The 22988-nt window shown below is 46.1% G+C and overlaps 1 protein-coding gene across 1 annotated transcript in view; it reads left to right on the forward strand.

Annotated features, from left to right (window-relative positions):
* The first annotated feature begins 1948 nt into the window (after window positions 1–1948).
* LOC137414661 (uncharacterized) overlaps window positions 1949–22988 on the forward strand; it is a 170363-nt gene continuing 149323 nt past the window's right edge. The window contains exons 1-2 of the mRNA XM_078780884.1: window positions 1949–2275; window positions 4392–4594. Of these exons, the coding sequence (XP_078637010.1) occupies window positions 1970–2275; window positions 4392–4594 (509 nt within the window). The 5' untranslated portion in view covers window positions 1949–1969. The remainder of the gene's footprint in view (window positions 2276–4391; window positions 4595–22988) is intronic.

A 22988-nucleotide genomic window follows, 5' to 3' on the forward strand; every position in this document is an offset into this window, starting at 1 on the left:
TGGATCAGACTCGGCAACGGTTGCTCGAGTGAGATGTGCATGGAAGAAGTTTCGGGAACTGAGTGGCATGCTGATGAGGAGGAGAGTGTCGCTGAAGCTGAAGGGAAAGGTGTATGCTGCATGTGTGAGAAGTGTTATGATTTATGGGAGCGAGACATGGGTAATGAACGTAGAGCAGCAACGAAGGTTGGAAAGGGTGGAAATGCGAATGGTTCGACGGATGTGCGGAGTATCGTTGAGAGAGAGGAAGACAAATGATGAATTGCGAAAGATGATGGGAATAGAGCCTGTGATTGATGCTGTGAAGAGGAACAGGTTGAGATGGTTTGGTCATGTGTTGAGGAAGGATGAAAGTGACTGGTTGAGAAGAGTGATGGAAATGAATGTAGAAGGAAGTAGAAGACGGGGAAGACCGAGAAAGACTTGGCTAAAGATGGTGGAAGAAGAAATGCGGGCAAGGGGGTTAACAAGGAGAGATGCAGAAAATAGGGCAAAATGGAGAAGATTGTCATGGGGACCGCAAGGCTAACCCCCGCTCGAGCAGGGAACATGGCCTTAAAATGCATGTTGTGTTGTTGTCTCCTTGTCCCACAAGATGGCGACGGCCGACCAAAAGCCCATGCGTCAAAAGTGGCCAGAGCTGTGGGGCGAGTAGCCAAGACGGCCTCCTTTGGGTCCCTCTACCGTCTGGGGGAAGCACAGCATGACCGCAACTCCCCCGAAGAGCACCACAGCCAAACCCTCCTCACAATAGTGCAGAAAAAGCTCTCCCTCACAAGTGTACCTTCTTCCCGGGCCCAGCAGAAAAACCTCACTCCTCTTCCTCTGAGGGAGAACCCTAGGGGCGTGGCTTGCCGGCCTTCTTCTCCGCCCACTGATCCTCCGCCTCTTCTGGGCGGGCCTTTTGCCTTCTTAGGTCCATGGGGGCGGGCTTAGTTCGACCGGCTCCTGCTTGGCTTGGCTAGTGGTTGTTTTACATGGTCGGCCGTGTCAGCAAAAATGTTAGGGAGAATTGCAGAGGGTGTGACGCACAGGGGAAAACTATCCTTAACCCCTATTACTAATTCGCATGACATCATCCCCCATATGATACACATTTAAACTACCTTAAGCTACATTTTCCCTACTTATTGTACATCAAAATTCTACGCGTTACGTGGTCCATGCTATTTCCTATACAATTCTACCTTTTCTAAGGTATTATTTTACCTACCCCCATAAACGTAACAATATTTTAACTTCCTGTTTATTTGCAAGCCAACGACTGAGCATATACAGAAATGAATATAACTTGAGATTGCATGAATAACGATCATTTTAAACCTCCACATGCACTGTCTGGACCCAAGAGCTCTTAAATGATGTATCATTCAGCATCATATGTATTGTGGTTATGATGTTTACCCTGATCAGACACAATCAGGCAAGTTGCATACATATACATGCGCGAGAGCACACACACACACACACACACACACACACACACACACAACTGTCGGATAACCATGGACTACAATAGATTATGGGAATGCTATAATTGTAGAGTACCATGCAAGTAATTATCGGAGTTGAGTGCTATTAAAAAAAGAATTAGAGAGACGAGTACAACAAAGAACTACTGGATATTGCAAGCATTATATAGGACATTTCCATAAGGGGTGTATGACTCGCTCAGACAATGTAGAAATATGTGTCTTGAAGAACACAGCTCGGGGGTGGAGTGGGAAGGGGATGGAGGTGGAGAATCGGGTTATGGGGTGGGGATGATAAATATGTGTTGGAGTATGGGGGACTATGACTATGAGGGGAAGCACTATTGGTATTAAGGTGGTGAATGAAGTGGGGTCAATTCACTGGGGAAACACAAGGTGGGAGTGCAAGGATTGGAGCTGGAAGAAGTTTGCCGCTCTGGGATAATGAAGGCTCCAGCCATGCCGTTATAGAAGAGGCAACCAGGTGAGGTCCTGCTATGGAAGGAGTCATAGACGCAGCTCTGTGCGCCGCACGTTCTGGGGACACGCTCATGTTACGCGCCTTGCATGGGAAGCACGGGCCCGAGTACCTGCCAGTCATCAGGGACCGGCTTGGAGCGAGCCTCGCTCACCACGCAGCCCGAGCTGGTCGGGTCACTACCCTGCGGTTTCTGCTCACGGAGGCCGGACTCCGCGCCACTGAGCGAGCGCAGAGCGGGGCGACTGCGGCTCACGACGCGGCGGCAACAGGACAGCTGGAATGCGTGCGCTGGATGCTGGAGAGCGGAGCGCTTCTCTCAAGGGTAAAATACTCTCCCTCTACATGCCCATACACACCCTACATACAAACAGCAAGCATTGTCACATGCACACATGCATGCCACTCCACATGCCACATGTATGACATGCATGTCTCATGCATGTCATGTCACAGGCAACAGCACATGTCCGCTCCACATACTTTTCCTACAACATTTATCTATCTGACTTCGCTGATAAAAAAATGTAATGACTGGCAAATCCCATGGTAATCTCAAAGGTACTGTGTGTATCATGGTATACAAGGTCAGGAATCCTGAAGGTGGAGGATATGTGGCCAATCATGCGTGCGCTATATACCAGTCTATCGGTTTATCAATTTGAGGGTGAAGGAGGGTCATGGAGGACCACTTCCTTCCTCCACCCTCATCCCAAGAGAAAGGTTTTTGCCCAAGTATTTCACTCAAAGAATAATTAGTGCATGGAATGGTCTCCCTAGAAAGGCAGGGACAGCAGAAACATTAGATGGATTTCAATTCTTAGATAGGGGGAACAGGGATATTGGCAGGAATTGGTGTGTGTGTGTGTGTGTGTGTGTGTGTGTGTGTGTGTGTGTGTGTGTGTGTGTGTGTGTGTGTGTGTGTGTGTGTGTGTGTGTGTGTGTGTGTGTGTATTGGTTTATGTGGTTGGTCAAACACACATGGAATGGGATACTTTTAGACCTGGAGGGGCTCCGTTCTACAGCAGGAGATTGACTAATGGCAAAAGAGATAGAGATGTTGATATAACATGGTGATGACAATTGGAAGCGAGTCGATGTATTATGGAATTTGTTTGTAATATTTTCTTTTGGGACATTTTAAAGAGTGAGAAGAAATTTGGTAACCAGAGTTTTCCCCTTTATGACATCAACGTTGTGCTTTCAACTCCAAAGTGCCATTTTTACCCTCGCTGGAGAAGAGAGTATTGCATTTTGGTCCGTTTGTTTGTTTGTTTGTTTTTATTTGTTTGTTACTTGCAAAATCGAAGTTTTCAAGTATATTGGTCAGTTAGCTTTGTTATTGTCTGTCTGTCTGTTTATCACTCGCCTACAGGTCGCAATTCTAAACCGATCACCATGAAGCTTTACCAGGTTGTCGAGTAAATCTCAACTGAAAAGCCTATTGATTTTGAGGTCAAAGGTCATCTTGAGGTCAAATTTCGAAAATTGGAATTTTTCATCCGATTGCCTTGAAAGTTGAACAGCATTTGCATATCGCCTCACTGAATTGTAAAACCAACTTTTGAGGTCAAAAGGTCAAAGGTCAACTAAAGGTCAAACTTCTAAAAATCAATTTTCAGCTGAAAACGAATCAATTTTCATGCGATTGACCCAAGCTTCGATTAAGATCGTCAATTTAAATATTAATGAAATAGACAATTTGATGTCTCTATGGTAACCTTTTTGGGGGGAGGGGTGGATTTTGCAAGTATTGTGCTCTGCATGACGTCTTCTTGATTGCTTGTTTGTTTGTCTTTGTTTGTCCGCACAGAACATGAGCATGCTTTTTTCTGCAACCGTTGGTCCGATTGACACCAAATTTTCACCATAGGAGCGGTGACTCCTGTATAATTTATATTGATAATTATGACGTCATAAGTCACATCTCACTTGGTATGTGCTTTATCTTGGAAAAACCGAAAAACTTTGCACCTCTATATCTCCGAAACTGCTCCATGGAAAAATTTAAACATGACTAATTGCCAAGTACTCCCCATGGGGAACAACAATATTAATGATGATGTAATTGGTGCCTTCATTATGACATCATAATTAGACAAGTAGAATGCTTGATCCAATCAGTTTGAAATTTATTGAGCATAATCTACACAAAAATTGTATGGGAGAATTAAATTGATGACGTCATTTGTCATCTGGTTTGGCAGCTGTGTTGGATTGAACATTAATCTACGTCGTCAATAAACACAACAGCTTATAAACACCACACAAACACGTCCTAGACCCCTAGTGAGGATCTGCAATCTCTGCTCTTTCTTTTTTTCCTTGCACTGACTTTATTCTCAAACATTGGTTTGTGGCGTAACATCCATGAAGTCATAGGACAAGGTGCTTTACAACTTGTTTCTACAACTACAACGCAACACCTCTCACTTCTGCAGGACCAAGACAGCACAGGAGCTACTGTTTTGCACCTTGCAGTTCGCTTTGGCCATGCCAAGGTGGTGCGCTGGTTGCTGCTTGGACAAGGTGGTTGTCCTGAGCTTGTCAGGGAGCAGACGACGACAGGTGCCCTAGCCGTTCATTACGCGGCTGCACGTGGGGACCTTACCTCCATTCGCCTCCTCCTCTCTGCTGCCCCTGAGTAAGGCTATCAACCTTTCAATTCTCATTATAGATGTCAATCAACTATCAGGTTGTGATTGTCTCACCCATTCAAATGAGAAACCACTGGAGAAGAGCAATTAGTGCTTAATCAGAATCTTAATTGTAGAATGAGACTTTAGTTGTAACTCCAAGCATGGCAATAAATGGTTTGGGGAACACATTTATTCTTCTTCCTCTTCTTTAACTGCCACAATTATTCCCATGTTCATGTGGGGTTGGCTGGGAGAAGTTTTTGGCCCAACTCTTGGCCAGGCCTGATGCTCAACTTGGTAGAACTTGAGGCTGAAATTTGTTCTTGGTTCTGGCACGTACTCTGCGCGAAGGACATCGTGGGATTTTTTTAAGGTCCGTCAACTAATGCTGGTAAACGGGACACCCGGTTTAACGTCCATCTGAGTGACAGCAAATACGTTGATGAATCAGCCTGCCTGTGAAACACTGGGTAGACAGTTTATGGCTAGGTCAGGATTTGAACACAGGCTAAGCAAGCTTAGAAGTGATTGTGCGTACCGCTCAGCCATTCTGTCAGCCCTTCCCACACGTGCGTAATAAATAAATGAGTCATTAATGAGAAAGTTGTTTAAAGTTAATTAAAAGTTAGTTTTTAAGAAAAAAATTAAAAGTAAAGGTAAAAGTTAAATAGTTAGATAAAGTTAGTTAGTTAGTTAAAGTCAGGCTAAAGCAGACTCTGCCCGAGATAAGACAAAATGTCTCAAAGATGTCTTTGCCTCCAAATCTTGTGTACCCAGCCCATCCTGGTCTGCCCCATCTTGAGTCCCCATTGTAAGACAAGATTCCCGGACACGTACTCACTGTCTACTGGACCCTTGTCTTTCCAACCCAAGAAGGTAGACAAAAGTTCTGTCCAGCCTTGACCTGGCTTAGTCGATGGGTCAACATGGTATCAGTGCTGATGATCTCAAATCCAGTTCGGCCATTCTTGTTTCCTCTATGTCTGCCATATTCAGTCTGTCCTCCTTTGGCCTCTTCCCCTCTGCATGGAAGTCAGCAAACATCACTCCTGTCCACAAAAAGGGTGCAAAAATACCATACCAATTATAAGTCATGGAATCCATCATTGCTTCTGACGTCGTCTTTCCTGTTTTAAAATGGTTTGATCTCTGACCATCAGTTTGGATTATGTCCCAGTCATGCAGCTCAAGACATGATGCTGCTCCGCTCTAAGCAATGGTTTGAAGCCTTCAATCTCAAACAAGAGGTCAGAGTAAAATCTCAGGCATTCAACACGGTCTGGCATACTGCTCTTCTTGCGAAGCTCTCTGCCTGTGGCATATAAGACCGTATTCATTCCTGGATTTCTGACTTCCTCCAATCATCATCCAATGTGGCCATCAATTGAACCATCTCCTCCCCTCGCCCAGTGGAGGAAGGAGTTCCCAAAGGCAGTGGTTTGGGCCTAGTCTTATTCCTCATCTATACAAATGACCTGTCCAATGCTCTAGAAACGTCTCTTTTCCTTTTTGCAGGCGACTGCACATTGTGTCATACAGTGGTCTCTGCTATATATACACAAAGAATTAAGTTAAGCACCCCCCCGTTTTTTTACAACCTCGCACATTACAAGTTTGTTGTCGTCAAAACAGTGTAATATACCCATGATATTGCTATATTTTCTGGAGAAGTGATATTATGGTCACATAAAAACATAACAATCATGCCGTTTTCAATAGTTTATTCTGAATAATTTAAGGTGAAATTTTTTGGGAATTTTAGGCATATTTTCACCTCAATTTAAGTATGGAGCTATAGGTCCATCACGGACAGTGTGGATGACGTTTATGTTTTCTAACGTACAGTCATTGTTCTGAGAAGACCTCTAGCGATCTTTGCGTCAATAACGTGTGTAGGACCCACGTGATCGGATGGAGCAAGGTGCTGTGACAACCATCCCCTGGCCTGCGTACAGTCCTGACCTGAACCCCCTCGAGCACGTTTGGGACATGTTGGGACGACAAATTGCGAAGATGGTCCCTCCAATAGCCAATCTGGATGAATTGGAACGTGCATTACATCGGGAATGGAACAACCTGCCACAGCAACGCATACGACGGCTTACAGGGTCTATGAGACGTAGGGTTGAGTCAGTGATCCGATCACGTGGGTCCTACACACGTTATTGACGCAAAGATCGCTAGAGGTCTTCTCAGAACAATGACTGTACGTTAGAAAACATAAACGTCATCCACACTGTCCGTGATGGACCTATAGCTCCATACTTAAATTGAGGTGAAAATATGCCTAAAATTCCCAAAAAATTTCACCTTAAATTATTCAGAATAAACTATTGAAAACGGCATGATTGTTATGTTTTTATGTGACCATAATATCACTTCTCCAGAAAATATAGCAATATCATGGGTATATTACACTGTTTTGACGACAACAAACTTGTGATGTGCGAGGTTGTAAAAAAACGGGGGGGTGCTTAACTTAATTCTTTGTGTATAGATAGCAGCTGTGTCTCTCTCTGCTGATCTGGAAATGCTTGGACACCGGTCTGATGAATGCAACATGTCCTTCAATCCTGGAAAATTTCCTTCAAAAGATGTGCTTCAAGTCTCACCCTATCGCTCCGTATTGACCGTCAAACAAAATCACCTACCGGTATTTATTTCCTTTGTCATCCACTGGAAGAGGTTCAGTCTTTCAACTGAATAAACTTGACCATTAGCCATAACCCGTTCTGGGCCGACATCATAGCAAATCCTGGCTTCAAAGCCAGTCGCAGAATGGGCATCCTCCATCGATACAAACCTTTCCTTAGAAAAATAGAGCAAGTCACAGTCTGGAAGGCCTCTGTCCATAGCTCAGTGAAGTATTACCGTGCACTATGGGTTGGCAGCCCATCATCACATTTGTCTCTCCTGGATTCTGTGGAATTTAAGCTCTCAGAATTATTGGAATCTCCTATGATGAGGCCGAAGCACAAGTTCTGCTGCTCTCACATCTTGGGCATGGCAGTGGTCTCTCTGTCTTCTACCATCTATTTCCCAATAGAGCTCCCTCTGATCCTGCAATCCTTTAAACTTCCATATCTACTCCAGAATGCATGTGTACTCACAGTAACCCCCTCGTGGTTCGACTTACAAAATCCAAGGTGACAGCACACCTCAACTCTTTTTTTCCTCACTTCTCCTGTCCATGTAGCCATCTCTCCAGAGGCTGTTCTGTGTCACTTCTTCCCTCCAAAGTTTCAGGCAAGCAGCGCTCCTTCATCTCTTGTCATCCCCAATTCTGACCGATGATCTACTTACTGTACAAGATGTTTCAAAAGTCCAGAACCATAGGAATATTTGTTTTACAATTTAATTCGAATAATCTTGCATAGTACATGGTCTTGTGGTATAAACCACTGATTCCAGTGATTCCAGGTGGCCGCAAAGGAAAAAGTCAAGTGGTGTTAAATTTGGACCACGTGTAGGCCATTCTATCGGTCCACGACATTTCATGCACTTTATAAGCATCGTCTCAAAAAGATATAAAATAAATTAAAAATATTTCCTATCATTCTGGACTTTTAAGACCTCTGTATATTAACTACCCCCATTAACCTTTCCTAACCCAACCTTACTTGCTAGTTTCAGAGTTTCTTCTCCTCTTGTTCTGTTTGTTCATTCTCTTGACATTTGTCCTGCTGTCAGTTCTACCTTGCGCTTCCATGAGCCTTGTTCCTGTAAAGAGGAAAAAGGCAGAGAAAGGTGTTTTAATCTTGTATGACGAGTGACCACATTTATTTCATGAAACAGATGGTCGTTCCAAGCAGTTGCTGCAGCATTTCTAACTCAGTTACAGCTTCTTCTCACATTAGGAGCTTCATTCCTGCATCACTTTGGGTAGAATGGGAGAGTAGATCAGGACAACACAAGCCTCTTCAGGACTTTGCCAATTCCAACCTGCACTGAACTTTACGGCTTACATTTACGACTACCACTCCGGTGTGTACCCTGGTTAGAATAGGTACACCGTATCCCTGCATGTCGTAAGAGGCGACTAAAAGGGTTGGCGTCAGGAAGGGCATCCGGCCAGAAAAACATTGCCTCAAAAAGAGAACCATGACAATTACAACTACATATGGGCAAGGTACAGCCCGAAATGGAGATCGGTTTCTGAGGTTTGGGACATGGAATGTAGGGACAATGACAGGGAGATCAGGAGAAGTGGTGGAAGTATTGATCAGAAGAAGAGTGGACATATGTTGTGTGCAAGAGACGAGATGGAAGGGAAGTGGTGTGAGAATGGTGAAGGGTAGGCAGGGACAGAAATACAAGTTTGTGTGGCATGGGTGCCCAGAGGGCATGAATGGTGCTGGTGTCCTGTTTTCTGAGGAGTTTGTAGACAGTGTGGTGAGTGTGACTAGAGTGAGTGATAGGTTGATGATGGTGAAAATGATGATTGGAAAGCTCTTGGTGAACGTCATCTCGGGATATGCTCCGCAGGTTGGTCGGAGCGATGAAGAGGACAAGTTCTGGTGTGCGATAGAGAAGCTGATGGAAAACGTGAAAGATAAGGAAGTTGTTGTGGTAGGAGGAGAGCTAAATGGACATGTGGGAAGGAGTATGGACGGTTTTGAGGGAGTTCATGGGGGTTACGGATATGGTGTGAGAAATGGAGAAGGTGAAAGGATTTTGGAGTTTGCTGATGGAGCTGATTTGTTGATTTGTAATACTCAGTTCCAGAAAGAGGATAATAAGCTTGTTACATACACGTCAGGTGGGTCGATGACAACAGTTGACTACATGATGGTGCGTAGGCGAGCTAGGGGGTAACTCCAGGACACAAAGGTGATCCCGGGGGAGGAGGCTGTTTCACAGCACCACTTGGTTGTCTGCGACATAAGGGTGGAAGGTGCGAGGAGAGTTCGGCGGGTAAAGTACCAACCGAGAATGAAGGTGTGGAGGTTGAAAGAGGTGACAGTAGGGGAGGCATTAAAAGAGAGGCTGAGTAGGGTAGAGGATGATGTGGTTGAGCTTGAACGTGGTTGGAAGTCAATGAAAGATAGTCTGTTGGGAGCCGTTGGTGAGGTATGTGGATGGACAAAAGGACCACCGAGGCACTCGGAAACATGGTGCTGGGATGAGGAAGTTGGAAAGAGGATTGACGAGAAGAGGAAGAAGTTCAAGGAGTGGCAGAAGGCGAAGGGTACAGGGGGCAGAAAATGAAGAGCATGAAAGTTATAAGGCTGCAAAGAAAGAGGTAGCAAAGGCGCAGGAGGCATGTAGGAAAATGTTCGGAGAAAGCTTGGATTCGGAAGAGGGTCAGAGAGCGGTGTTCAGGATTGCAAAGCAGATAGCGAAAGAGAGGTGTGATGTGATGGGGGTGAGTTGCTTGGAGGATGAAGTGGGACAAATCGTTGTGGACCCAGATGGAATTAAAGGAAGATGGAAAAGATAAATGGAAATGCTGTTGAATACAGAGAATGAATGGGATGGCAACATGGAGAGTAACCCAGTTTTAGGACCGGCAGAGAAGATAACTGAGAAGGAAGTTGAGGAAGCGATAAAAGCAATGAAGAGTAGAAAAGCGGGAGGGCCGACGGGGGTTGTGGGAGATATGTTGAAGGCAGCAGGAAGTTGGTGTGTGAAGAGAATGACAGAGATCTCTAATCTGGTGGTGAAAGAAGGCCGCATTCCAGTGGATTGGGAACTGAGTACCCTCGTCCCTCTATACAAGGGGAAAGGTGACCCTCTGGAGTGTGGCTCGTACCGAGCGATAAAGTTATTGGAGCATGGAATGAAGGTAATGGAAAGGGTGTTGGAGAGGAGGATAAGGAAGAAGGTGAAGATCGACGAAATGCAGTTTGGATTTATGCCAGGAAGAGGAACGACAGACGCGCTCTTTATTGTGAGGCAGTTGCAGGAGAGTTACATGGAGAAGAGGAAGAAGTTGTTTCTTGGGTTTGTTGATCTGGAGAAAGCATTTGATAGGGTTCCACGCGAAGTATTGACATGGGCATTGAGGAAGTTAGGAGTGGAGGAATGGTTGATCAGAGTAGTGATGGCAATGTACAAAAGAGCGCGCACAGCTGTAAGGACGAAGGACGGGAACAGTGGTGAGTTTGAGGTGAAGGTGGGAGTGCATCAGGGGTCGGTACTAAGTCCACTACTATTTGTAGCTGTGATGGAGGTGCTGGCTCAGAACGTAAAGGTGTGTTTACTATGGGAGTTGTTGTATGCAGATAATCTGGTGTTGATTGCGGAAAGTATGGATGGACTGAAGGAAAAGATGAACAAGTGGAAGGAATGTATGGAGACAAAAGGTCTGAAGGTGAATATAGGAAAGACGAAGGTGATGGCAAGTGGTAAAGCATGTGGTGAGGTGGAAAGAACTGGGAAGTGGCCATGTGCTGTGTGCAGGAAGGGTGTCGGAGTGAACTCCATTCAATGTACAATGTGTGCTGAGTGGGTTCATCAAAAATGTAGTGGTCTGAGAGGGTCATTAACCAGTGTGGCAGCTACATTCAAACGTAAGGTGTGCACAGAGGGAGCTGCAGATGGAGGAAATGTTGAGTTGGATCTTGGAGATGGCGTGAAGCTGGAAGGTGTGAAAACATTTTGCTACCTCGGAGACATACTGAATGGAGAAGGTGGATCAGACTCGGCAACGGTTGCAAGAGTGAGATGTGCATGGAAGAAGTTTCGGGAACTGAGTGGCGTGCTGATGAGGAGGGGAGTGTCGTTGAAGCTGAAGGGAAAGGTGTATGCTGCATGTGTGAGAAGTGTTGTGATTTATGGGAGCGAGACATGGGTAATGAACGTAGAGCAGCAACGAAGGCTGGAAAGGGTGGAAATGTGAATGGTTCGGTAGATGTGTGGAGTATCGTTGAGAGAGAGGAAGACAAATGATGAATTGCGAAAGATGATGGGAATAGAGCCTGTGATTGATGCTGTGAAGAGGAACAGGTTGAGATGGTTTGGTCATGTGTTGAGGAAGGATGAAAGTGACTGGTTGAGAAGAGTGATGGAAATGAATGTATAAGGAAGTAGAGGACTGGGAAGACCAAGAAAGACTTGGCTAAAGATGGTGGAAGACGAAATGCGGGCAAGGGGGTTAACAAGGAGAGATGCAGAAAATAGGGCAAAATGGAGAACATCGTCATGGGGACCGCAAGGCTAACCCCCGCTCTAGCAGGGAAAATGGCCTTAAAATGTATGTTGGTGTGTTGTGTATTTACTACGACCACTACTACTGATGAGGATGGTATGAGTCGTCGATTACGATGAATCTCTTCCCTTCGTTGGTGTGCTCACTAAGCATTGTGCATTGTGTGATGGCTGTATCGTCCAATGAAGGACTCACAGCGTCGACCACAAAGATTGCAGGTATCGACTGATCCTTGCGGTGATGGACATTGGCAAGTTTTCCTTTCTTGCCCCCGCTGTCTCTCAGTAGCAAGTCAAAGTGGTCCAGGTCTTTGAGGCAAATGTTACGCCAAGCTGACCTGTTTGTGGCCTGATGTTCCCAGGTGAAACTGGGATGGCACAAGACTTGAGTGTAGGCTTAAGGACGTCCTTACATCACTTTCTTTGACCACCATGTGACCATTTACCAAATTTAAGTTGTCCAAAAAAAAGGGCTCTTCGGATTCTATGGTTCTCCTTGCATGTGAGGTGTCCTGATCAGCGAAGCTGGGATTGCATCAGGAAATACTAAATTACTTGGATACGACAACGGTCTAGGATTAAGGTGTTAGGTATTCTGTCTCACCAGGTGATGCCAATAATCTTGCAAAGGCATCGCATGTGGAATTGATCAAGGCTGAAGTTCCCCAAGGCAGTGTTCTGGGCCCTGTGCTTTTTATGGTCTTCATCAATGATCTCTCCGACTCTCTGGAAAATCCTCTCTATCTCTTTGCTGATGACTCCACTCTCTGCCGCTCCAGACCTCATCCCTCAAATCGATAGTCTGCAGCCTCTTCATTCTCTACACACCTGGATAAAATCACAAACTGGTGAAACAAGTGGAACATGTATTTCAATCCTGACAAATCTCATACTCTTACTATGTCTCTCCGAAAAGACCGACTGGGCAACCCTCCCATCTACTTTCTCAACAATCCTCTCCAAGAAGTTCTGTCACTCAAGCTTTTGGGCCTCGCTATCTGCCATGATCTTTCCTGGGAAAACCACATTTCCAAGCTGGCCTCCAAAGCCAGTCGCCGACTGGGCATCCTCCGTCGTGCGAAGTCCTTCCTTGGCACACCTGAGCTCCTCACCACATACAAAGCTTTCATCCGCAGCTCAATGGATTAGTGCTCTTCCCTCTGGGCTGGTGCTCCTGCCTCACACCTAGCTCGGCTTCACGCTGTTGAAACCAAAGCTTTCAGAATAATTGGAATCTCCCGCGATTAAGCTATCTCCGAGGGCCTTTCACTTACTCACCGCAGGCAGGTTGGTGGTCTTTCTGTCTTCTACTGTCTCCTCTCTGGCCTTGCTCCCCCAGCTCTCTCTGTGCTTTGTCCCCAAATATTCTTGCAGGACGCATAAGATCTGCCTGCCAGCCTCTTCTGGTGAAACTGCCAAAATCAAGAATCTTGGCTCACCTTTCCTCTTTCATTCCTCTTTTTTCCAACCTCTGGAACCCACCTCCCAGCCTCCCTCCCACCTCCCAGCTGTTCACCACCATCTCTTATCTTCACCCATGCAATATATGCCCCATCCAAAACCTTGATCTTTTCTACCCCCATTAATACACCCCAAATGCACTTTTTCAAATTCTGTTTTCTTGCCTGAAATTTCTTGTAGTGTCCATCTTGTTTATCCCGTGTAACCCGGCCCAGCCCTCTCCCTTCCACAGATCTGCCGATGTCCCTGATCTCTACTGGTATTGTGCTTCCCTTTCTCTCCCCTTCTTGTCTCCTGCTCCCTTTATTATATGTTTTATGCGTTAGCTCTTACACAAGCCTTGACACAAAAATACAAAAAGGATACAAAAAAGCCTTTAATATGGCGATGATAGGGTGGCCAAGATCCGCATGTGTACAGGAGTGTCGATAAGACAACAGCACGATAGACACTGATCTTGGTGTCCAGGAGAATGCCCTGTTCATGCCAAAGGCGATGTGTCAACCTCCCAAAGGACACACATGCTTTACCGAGTCTTGATGTTACTTCGTCGTCCATCATTGCATTTTGAGGGAGGACACCTCCAAGGTAGCATAACTTATCTACAACTTCTGAATGGTGCGTCAGCGATAGTAATGGATGCGACGGCTTCAACTGTATCCACTACTACTATTACACTTCTGCAATGGCCCCAATTATATCTACCGTCTTGTGGGGTTGGCCATGGAAAGGTTTTGGCCAAAATCCTTAAAGAACCAGCTTAGGGTGCCAGCTTGGGATCCTGGGTTCGAATCCCGGTCGATTGCTGAATTAACGCCAGGGGGGTCGGCAAATTGAGCACCAGTTCACTGGTAATTCCCTGTGTGCCGTAAGAGGCGACTAACAGGGTTGGCGGCAGGAATGGCATCCGGCCGTAAAACATTGCTCCAAAAAAGGGGACCACGGTGCCCAAAAAAGACCAACCCCCGCTCTGTGGGGAAAAATGGCCTCCAAAGGCGGTTCCTTCAGGAACCAGCTGGCCAGGTCTGTCATCTGACTGAAGGTGGCAGGAATTTGTTCAGAGAACTGGTTATAACTCGTCTTCTCTTTGTGAAAAAAATAACTGGTTGCAGATGGGACAACCGCTTTAACATCCATCTTTGGGACAGCGTACTCTGTGATGCAGCACTCTACCTCGCGAAGCACCAATCGGAAGCTTACAGTCGGGTCTGGAATCAAACGAGGATGAGACAACTCAAAGGCAAATGCACATCCTGTCAGACCCTGCTACATCTGTTAATGTCATTAATATACAAAGGCATAATCATGATTCTTCAGACACTCAATGAAATTCCTGAAAGTTCCCAGAAAGATATCTAAATATATATATATATATTACAATGGCCAATAATTCCTGAGGGCTTATATTCTACGAGTGCCATTGTTATCCTGTTCTTCCTCACTTGTTATTCTTACACTCGAGTAATGTACATTCATAATGCTGAGTCCGGGGCAGAGCTATCCTACGAGATTGTATGTCTCATAAATATTTCAGTCATCATCGGGTTTCTATGAAGCTGACAGAAGGACCACTAATTAATTCAAGCTGGGGTGAACAAACCTTAAAATACTTTTAAAATTCCACATTTTTATTACCCTCGCCAGAGGATAGGGTATTGCATTTGAGCCCGTTTGTCTGTCTGTCAGCACAGAAGGTGAGTATGTCTATAAATTACGTACTATTGAAATATGACTACGTCTATAAATTATGTCCTATTGGAATGTGAATACTGTATGTCTACAAATTACATACTGTTGAAATGTGAGTACGTCTATTAATTACATAATATTGAAATGTAAGTACAGTGCATCTATTAATTACATACTATTGAAATGTAAGTACAGTAAATCTATAACTTACCTGCTACTGAAATGTGACGACGTCCATAAATTACGTGCTTTTGGAATGTGAATACTGTACGTCTACTAATTACATCCATTTGAAATGTGAGTACGTCTATTAATTGCATACTATTAAAATGTAAGTACAGTGCATCTATTAATTATGTACGATTGAATTGTAAGTACAGTACATCTATTTTTTATTTTTTTTGTATACAACATCGAGGCTCATGTAAGAGCTAACTTTAATCATTAAAAAAATTAAAAATAAAACGGACACACAAAACATACAATAAAGGGAGCTGGAGACAAGATGGGGAGAGAGAGGGAAGCACAGAGAGGGAGAGTGTCCACCCTCAGGAGAGCCAGGAAACAATATCTCACCGTTCTCAAGACCGAACTCTCTTATCTGTCTCCCTCTTCCAAATCCTGGTGGCGTCTGGTCAAATCTGTTTTTGGTGTTTGTTCCCCCTCCATCCCCTCCCTCACCTCAAACGGCTTAACGGCTGACTCCGCACGTGAAATAGCTGAATGCCTCAACTCTGTGTTTGCCTCTAAATCTTGTGTCCCAAACCCATCCCTCTCTGTACCCACCGTACCCAGTCGTACCCAGCTGCTCCTGGACTCTGTGTCCTTTCCTCCTGACAAGGTGGAAAAGTTTCTGTCAACCCTCGACTCTGATTCTGCAACTGGTCCTGACGGCATCAGCCCACGGGTCCTAAAATCATGTGCTTCCGCTCTTTCACTCCCTCTTTCTGTTCTCTTCACCCTCTCCTTTGCTCAAGGTCATCTGCCATCTGCTTGGAAATCAGCCAACATCACCGCTTTGCACAAAAAAGGTGCAAAAACAGATCCCAGCAACTACAGACCAATCAGCCTTCTCCCAATTATCAGCAAAGTCATGGAATCCATCATTGCTTCAGATATGAAATCTTTCCTCTTCTCCAATGGCTTGATCTCTGATCATCAATTTGGTTTCAGACCTGGTCACTCTACTCTGGACATGCTGCTTCTGCTTTCTCAACAATGGATGGAGGTCCTCAATGCCAAACAGGAAATTAGAGCCGTCTCCCTTGACATTTCACGTGCCTTTGATACGGTCTGGCACCCTGCTCTGCTCACCAAACTCTCCTCCTTTGGTATCCATGGAAATCTCCACGCATGGCTGGCGGACTTCCTCTCTGGTCATAGTCAACGTGTGGCCCTGAATGGGTTTCTCTCATCTCCTCTTCCTGTTCAGGCTGGAGTTCCCCAAGGTAGTGTTCTGGGCCCTGTGCTTTTTCTGGTCTTCATCAATGATCTCTCTGACTCTTGAAAATCCTCTCTATCTCTTTGCTGACGACTCTACTCTCTGTCGCTCCATTCCTCATCCCTCAGATCGGCAGTCTGCTGCCTCCTCACTCTCTGCAGACCTGGATAAAATCAGACTGGGCAAACAAATGGAACATGTCTTTCAATCCTGATAAATCTCACACTCTTACGATGTCTCTCCGAAAAGACCGACTGGAAAACCCTCCCATCCACTTTCTGAATAATCCTCTCGAAGAAGTTCTGTCACTCAAGCTTTTGGGTCTCACTATTTGCCATGATCTTTCCTGGGAAAACCACATTTCAAATCTGGCCTCCAAAGCCAGTCGCCGACTGGGCATCCTCCGTCGTGCGAAGTCCTTCCTTGGCACACCTGAGCTCCTCACCACATACAAGGCTTTCATCCGCAGCTCTATGGAATACTGCTCTCCCCTCTGGTCTGGTGCTCCTGCCTCACACCTAGCCCGTCTTCACGCTGTTGAAACCAAAGCGTTCAGAATCATTGGAATCTCCCGCGATGAAGCTAACTCCAAGGGCCTTTCACTCACTCACCGCAGGCAGGTTGGTGGTCTTTCCGTCTCTTCCGACTCCTCTCTGGCCTTGCCCCCCCCCCAGCCCTCTCTGGGCTCTGTCCCCCAAATATTCCTACAGGTCGCACAAGATCTGCCTGCAACCCTCTTATGGTTAAACTGCCAAAATCAAGACTTTCTGCTCACCTTCACTCCTTCATTCCTCTTTTCTCCCGCATCTGGAACAAACTCCCTCACTCTCTTCAATCCCACTCCACCCTCCAGGTCTTTAAAACAGCTGTTCACCACCATCTCTTATCCTCCCCCATCCAAAACCTTGATCTTTTCTACCCCCGCTAATTTTGGTCCCCTTGTGTTTTATACTTCTCCCACCCCCCCCCCCCCCCCCCCACCTTCCCACGCCTCCTGCCCCCAAGCCCTCTCCCTCCCACACTTCTCCCTGCTCTCAAATGTTGTGGTTGTGTGCTTCCCCTTCTCTCCCCATCTTGTCTTCCGCTCCCTCTTTTTGTATATTTGGTTTGTCTGGTTGATTTGTTTGTGAAATAAATGTTAGCTCTTTCACGAGCCTCGATTCAGTATACAAAAACAAACAAACAAAAAAAAACACAAGTACAACAGCAGAGAAGAGGGACGTAGGGATATCTGTGGGAGGGAGAGGGCTTGGGGTGAGGAGGCATGGGAAAGGGAGGGGGGGGGGGGGAGAGGTATAAAACACATGGACACTACTAGAACTTCCAGGAAAGAAGTTGGTATTTCAAAAAAGTGGATCTTGGTTGAATTAACGGGGGTAGAAAAGATCAAGGGTTTGGATGGGGGAAGATAAGAGATGGTGGTGAACAGCTGTTTTAAAGACCTGGAGGTCCCATATGCACATCTGTCAGCCGGAAGGCTCTGTTGATGAAGGGCAGTTTGGCACGACCGGAAATAATGTCCTGAGCTGATATATGCAGTACTCTGGCTTTCTCCTCACTTCTAATAAATAAATAAATAAAAATGAATGAATTATCGTTTTAAGGCCATTTTCCCCGCTGGAGCGGGGGTTAGCCTTGCGGGTGGTACCCTGTTTGAGGCAATGTTTTTATGGCCGGATGCCCTTCCTGACGCCAACCCTTAGTCGCCTCTTACGATGCGCAGGGATACAGTGTGCCTATTCTGAATCGGGGTACGCACCGTGATCATTCATCCCAGCAAGCTGGTACTCAATTTGCCGACCTCGGAAGGATGACAGGCTGAGTCAACCCCCCCTGGTGTTAATTTAGCGATCGACCGGGATTCGAACCCAGGAATCCTCGGTATCCCAAGCCGGCACCCTAACCGCTAAGCCAACACCAGGAGATACCAGTTAGCAAATAATGTAATTATTACTTTTTTTGAAATACTCCAAGTCTCGAAGCTGTCTGTCACCATGGAAGTGAAGAGATTGCATTGAGAGAGAGATACTGTTTATTCTAAATGCTTTGAGTGAAGGCACAAATCTGACAGGTGGTATCAGTGCAGTTCAGGGCATTGTGGCTAGCAAAATCAGATGAATGTTGGCGGATCCTGCAAGGTGCCGTACAGTTGCCGGATACCGGCTGACAGTGGACAGGAATGTGGATATACGAGGGCGAGCTGAAATTACATACTATTGCAAATTAAAAATTACATACTATACTATAATTACGTACTATTGAAATATAAGTACAGTACATCTATTAATTACGTACTATTGAAATGTAAGTACAGTACATCTATTAATTACGTAGTATTGGAAAGTGAGAACGTCTATTAATTACGCACTATTGGAACGTGTGTATGTTTATTAAATATGTGTACAGTAGTACAATTAGAACATTGGTAGGTATATTAATTACATACTAATTACATATTAACTAGGCCTTTTATTAATTACTCTTTGAGAGTCTAAGTAAATTTGTGAAGGTTTGCAATCTCTGCTGTTTCTGATTTTACATTTTAAAGGTAAAATCATTTTGTGTCCTTTAGATTGATATTTATTATAACGATCGTATTACTCATTGAAAGGGTCTCAAATATAGGTGAAGAGGAGTGGTCAATATGCAGAAACAAAATGAGTAGAAAACTACTGGTTGTACTCGAACGAGAAGTATCTATGGGAGGTGTTTCGGTGGTTAAAAAAAATAGGATCTCGGTGGGGGGATGGGGAGGCTGGGGGGGGGGGGGTTCATGGGGGGAGACAGACACCAATCCTATCTTGGTAAATATGTATCTCATTCCCCAGTGGGAGGGGTATTATGAGTCATACTAAAGTCCTGCCGAGTCCTTGCAAGGATTAACACACATACCTAGCAGAGGGACTAGTGCAAGGATTAACACACAGACCTAGCAGAAGGACTAGTGCAAGGATTAACACACAGACCTAGCAGAGGGACTAGTGCAAGGATTAACACACAGACCTAGCAGAGGGACTAGTGCAAGGATTAACACACAGACCTAGCAGAGGGACTAGTGCAAGGATTAACACACAGACCTAGCAGAAGGACTAGTGCAAGGATTAACACACAGACCTAGCAGAGGGACTAGTGCAAGGATTAACACACAGACCTAGCAGAGGGACTAGTGCAAGGATTAACACACAGATCTAGCAGAGGGACTAGTGCAAGGATTAACACACAGATCTAGCAGAGGGACTCATCATGTCGCCCCGCCGTTACGGCGTTGGTGTTCAAATCTTGTGAACCCGCTTGTGGCTATACAGTCCGAGTGCCGATTTGCATCAGCGTCCACAAGTTGTACAAATCCATTTAGATTCAGCAGGCACCGGTTGCCGCTCACGTTCCTTACGCTTTCTGCGGGCTGCTTTGGCGGCATCTATAGGACCCTTTTACGCGGAGTCGCATCGTGTATGGATCAAGCTACGCCATTTCGGTCGATCACTGGACAGAGCTTGTAAATTGTCGAGCGGGATGTCACATTCTTTCAAATGTGCACGTAGTGTATCCTTGAAACGCAGTTTGGGCCGGCCCACTGATCTCTCTCCTTCGTGCAGTTCTCCCATAAAAATAAAACGTGGGATCCTGTCTGCGTCCATCCTCAACACATGGCCGACCCAACGGAGCCGGGCCTTTTGCAGGGTGCATGTGATGGATTGCATTTCAGCTCGCTCGAGTACTTCTGTATCCGGCACGAGATCGGACCAATGGATGCCTAGAATTTGTCGTAGGCATCGGGAGTGAAAGCCATTCAGTCTGCGAAGGTGGCGTGCATAGCAATTCCAAGATTCGGCTCCATACAGGAGAGAGGGGATGACAACTGCTTTGTACACGGCCAATTTTGTGTTCACTTTGAGCCCACGTTCTTTCCAGACTCTGCTATGGAGTCGGGCAAACGAAACACTCGCTTTGCGGATTCTTTGGTCGATTTCCTTGTCCATGGTTGCGGTATTCGATAAGCACGTGCCCAGGTACGTGAATTCTTTTGTGACTGACAATACGTGACCCCCGATCGTAATTGCTGGTTCAAGGTACGGGCTTCCCGGCGCTGGTTGATACAAAACCACGGTCTTTTGCAAACTGATAACCAGACCAAACGCCTCCATGGCCTCAGCAAAACGGTCATCGATACGCTGCATTTCCTCTTGTGTGTGGGCAATCAAGGCTGTATCATCGGCAAACAGCAGGTCACGTATTACCATGGTCTTGGTTTTTGGGTAGGCTGCTAGACGTCGGAGGTTGTAGAGGTTTCCGTCGGCACGAGAACGGACGTGTACGCCAGGCTCCAGATCGATCGAGGCATGCTCGATAGCTGCCGCTAGATAGACCCCAAATATGGTTGGCGCAAGCACACAGCCTTGTTTTACTCCCGTCGTAATGCTGAATACGTCCGTCTCATCCCCGTCTACTGCCACTTTGCCTCTCATTTTGTCGTGAGAACTCCGCAGCAACTTGATTAAGTGGTCTGGACATCCATAGCGAGCAAGAAGTTTCCAGAGTGCGTCTCTGTTCACCGTGTCGAAGGCCTTCGTCAGGTCGACAAAGACCATGTACAAATCCTGGTTTTGTTCCATTGCTTTTTCCTGGATTTGCCTCGTTTTGAACACCATATCAATTGTGCTCCTATTTGAACGGAAACCGGACTGTGATTCCGGAAGCGTTGCCTCACTGATATTGTCCACCAGTCGATTGAGCAGCAGTTTCGTGAAGACTTTGCCTGTTATGCTCAACAACGAGATTCCGCGGTGGTTTCCACAATCTGAGCGATCGCCCTTTCCTTTGAACAAAGTGATTAATTTTGTGCCACGCCATTCTTGAGGAACATCCCCGGCCTCCCAAATTCCATTGAACAACACCGACAATGCTGTAACCAGATCGTGGCCTCCATACTTCAACAGCTCGATCGGAATACCGTCCGAACCAGGGGCTTTTCCACATTTGACCTGTTTCACAGCTTTTGCGATTTTGTCTGGTGTTGGTGGATGTGCCAGGTGGTTCTGAATTGGACGCTGATCGATTTCGTTGATCACCGAATCATGAACTATCGATGATCTGTTCAGAATGTCGGAGAAGTGGCTTCGACAGCGTGCGAAGATTAGCGATTTGTCAGTAAGTAGTTCACCGTCCAGTGTCTTCATCGGGAAAGTACCGTTTTGTTTGGGTACGTAAACCGTTTTCAGACCGGAGAAAAAGTTGTGGTACTCCTTTCGCTCTGCGTAGCCTTGGATCTCGTTTGCTTTCTCGGCCCACCAAATATCTTTCAGCTTACGGATGCATTTGGTTGCATCACTACGAAGAGTTCGGAACTGCTGTCTATCAGCGCGACTGCCGGTCGACAGTGCTTTCTGGAGGGTAGCGTTTTTCATGTCCAGGAGCTCACGTAACGATTCATTAGATTCGTCAAACCAGTCGTTGCGTGTCCTCGTTTTTGATGGAATTGTGTCAGCCGCAGCCTTTAGGACAGCCTGCTTGAAACTTGACCATGACGAGTCTACCATTTGAGACATTTCCGTTGAGACTTTATCTACATACTCAACGTGGAGAGATTCGCTTGTCACCAGTTGATGCACATCGATTCTCGGCTGACGCTTTTGACCAGCAGAACAATGTTGCCAAGCGATTCGAAGCCGTAACTTGCTCCTAACCAGCAGGTGATCTGTCCAGCATTCGGCTCCACGCATAACGCGTGTTAACTTGGTGTACCGCAGATGCTTTTGGCGCACGACCACATAGTCGATCATGTGGGAGTGTTTTGACCGAGGATGCTTCCAAGTTCCTTTGTACTTGTCGGGTTGCTGAAACATGGTGTTCATGATTGCCAGTCCAAATTTTGCACATGTTTCGAGAAGGAGGTTGCCATTCGCATTCACATTTCCAATACCATGGAGACCAATAACGTGTTTCCAGGTGGCATGGTCTCTCCCAACCCTGGCATTGAAATCCCCAAGGAGGACTATTTGGTCTGATTCCGGAATCTTGGTGAGGATCGAGGATAAAGTCTGGTAAAAGGTCTCCTTTGCTTCTGCCGTTGCCTGTAGCGTTGGCGCGGAGGCTGATATGACAGTAGCGCTCCCAGAGAGGAGAGGAAGCCACATGTAGATAAAGCGTTCGTTAACGGCAACAGGTGTCGATATCATTTTTTTGGCGATGTCGTCGTGAATAGCGAAAGCTACCCCCGCTTCCTGGCATTGTCCTCCGGGTAGTCCGGACCAAAAGAACGTGTAGCCACTGGAGGCCTCGCGCAGCTGGCCCGAACCGGAAAATCTGGATTCCTGAAGAGCTGCAACGGCGATGTTGTACCTTTGTAGTTCGAGACCAATGAGAGCCGTTCTGCGTTCTGGTCTGTTTGCGGCATCTAAATCCAACAGCGTCCTAACATTCCACGATGCAAAAAATATCGAAGACACAACGGAGGCCCGCCTCTTCCTGCACTCATCAAGAGCAGTCCATCTTTGCGGCTTTAGGACTGCACCGTCATTATGGCAGCCGTTGATGGGTCCCGAAGCGCCCTCCCCGGTAGCATAAATGTCAACATCGGCACCAGGTGCGAAAACCGGTGCTGACAATATCGAATTCTTTTGTTCTTTGTGAGCCATAAGAGTTGAAACAGACTGCGCGAA

Source organism: Myxine glutinosa, chromosome 6 (genome assembly GCF_964187855.1).
Source record: "Myxine glutinosa chromosome 6, kmMyxGlut1.1, whole genome shotgun sequence".
In the NCBI taxonomy this organism is placed as follows: Eukaryota; Metazoa; Chordata; class Myxini; order Myxiniformes; family Myxinidae; genus Myxine; species Myxine glutinosa.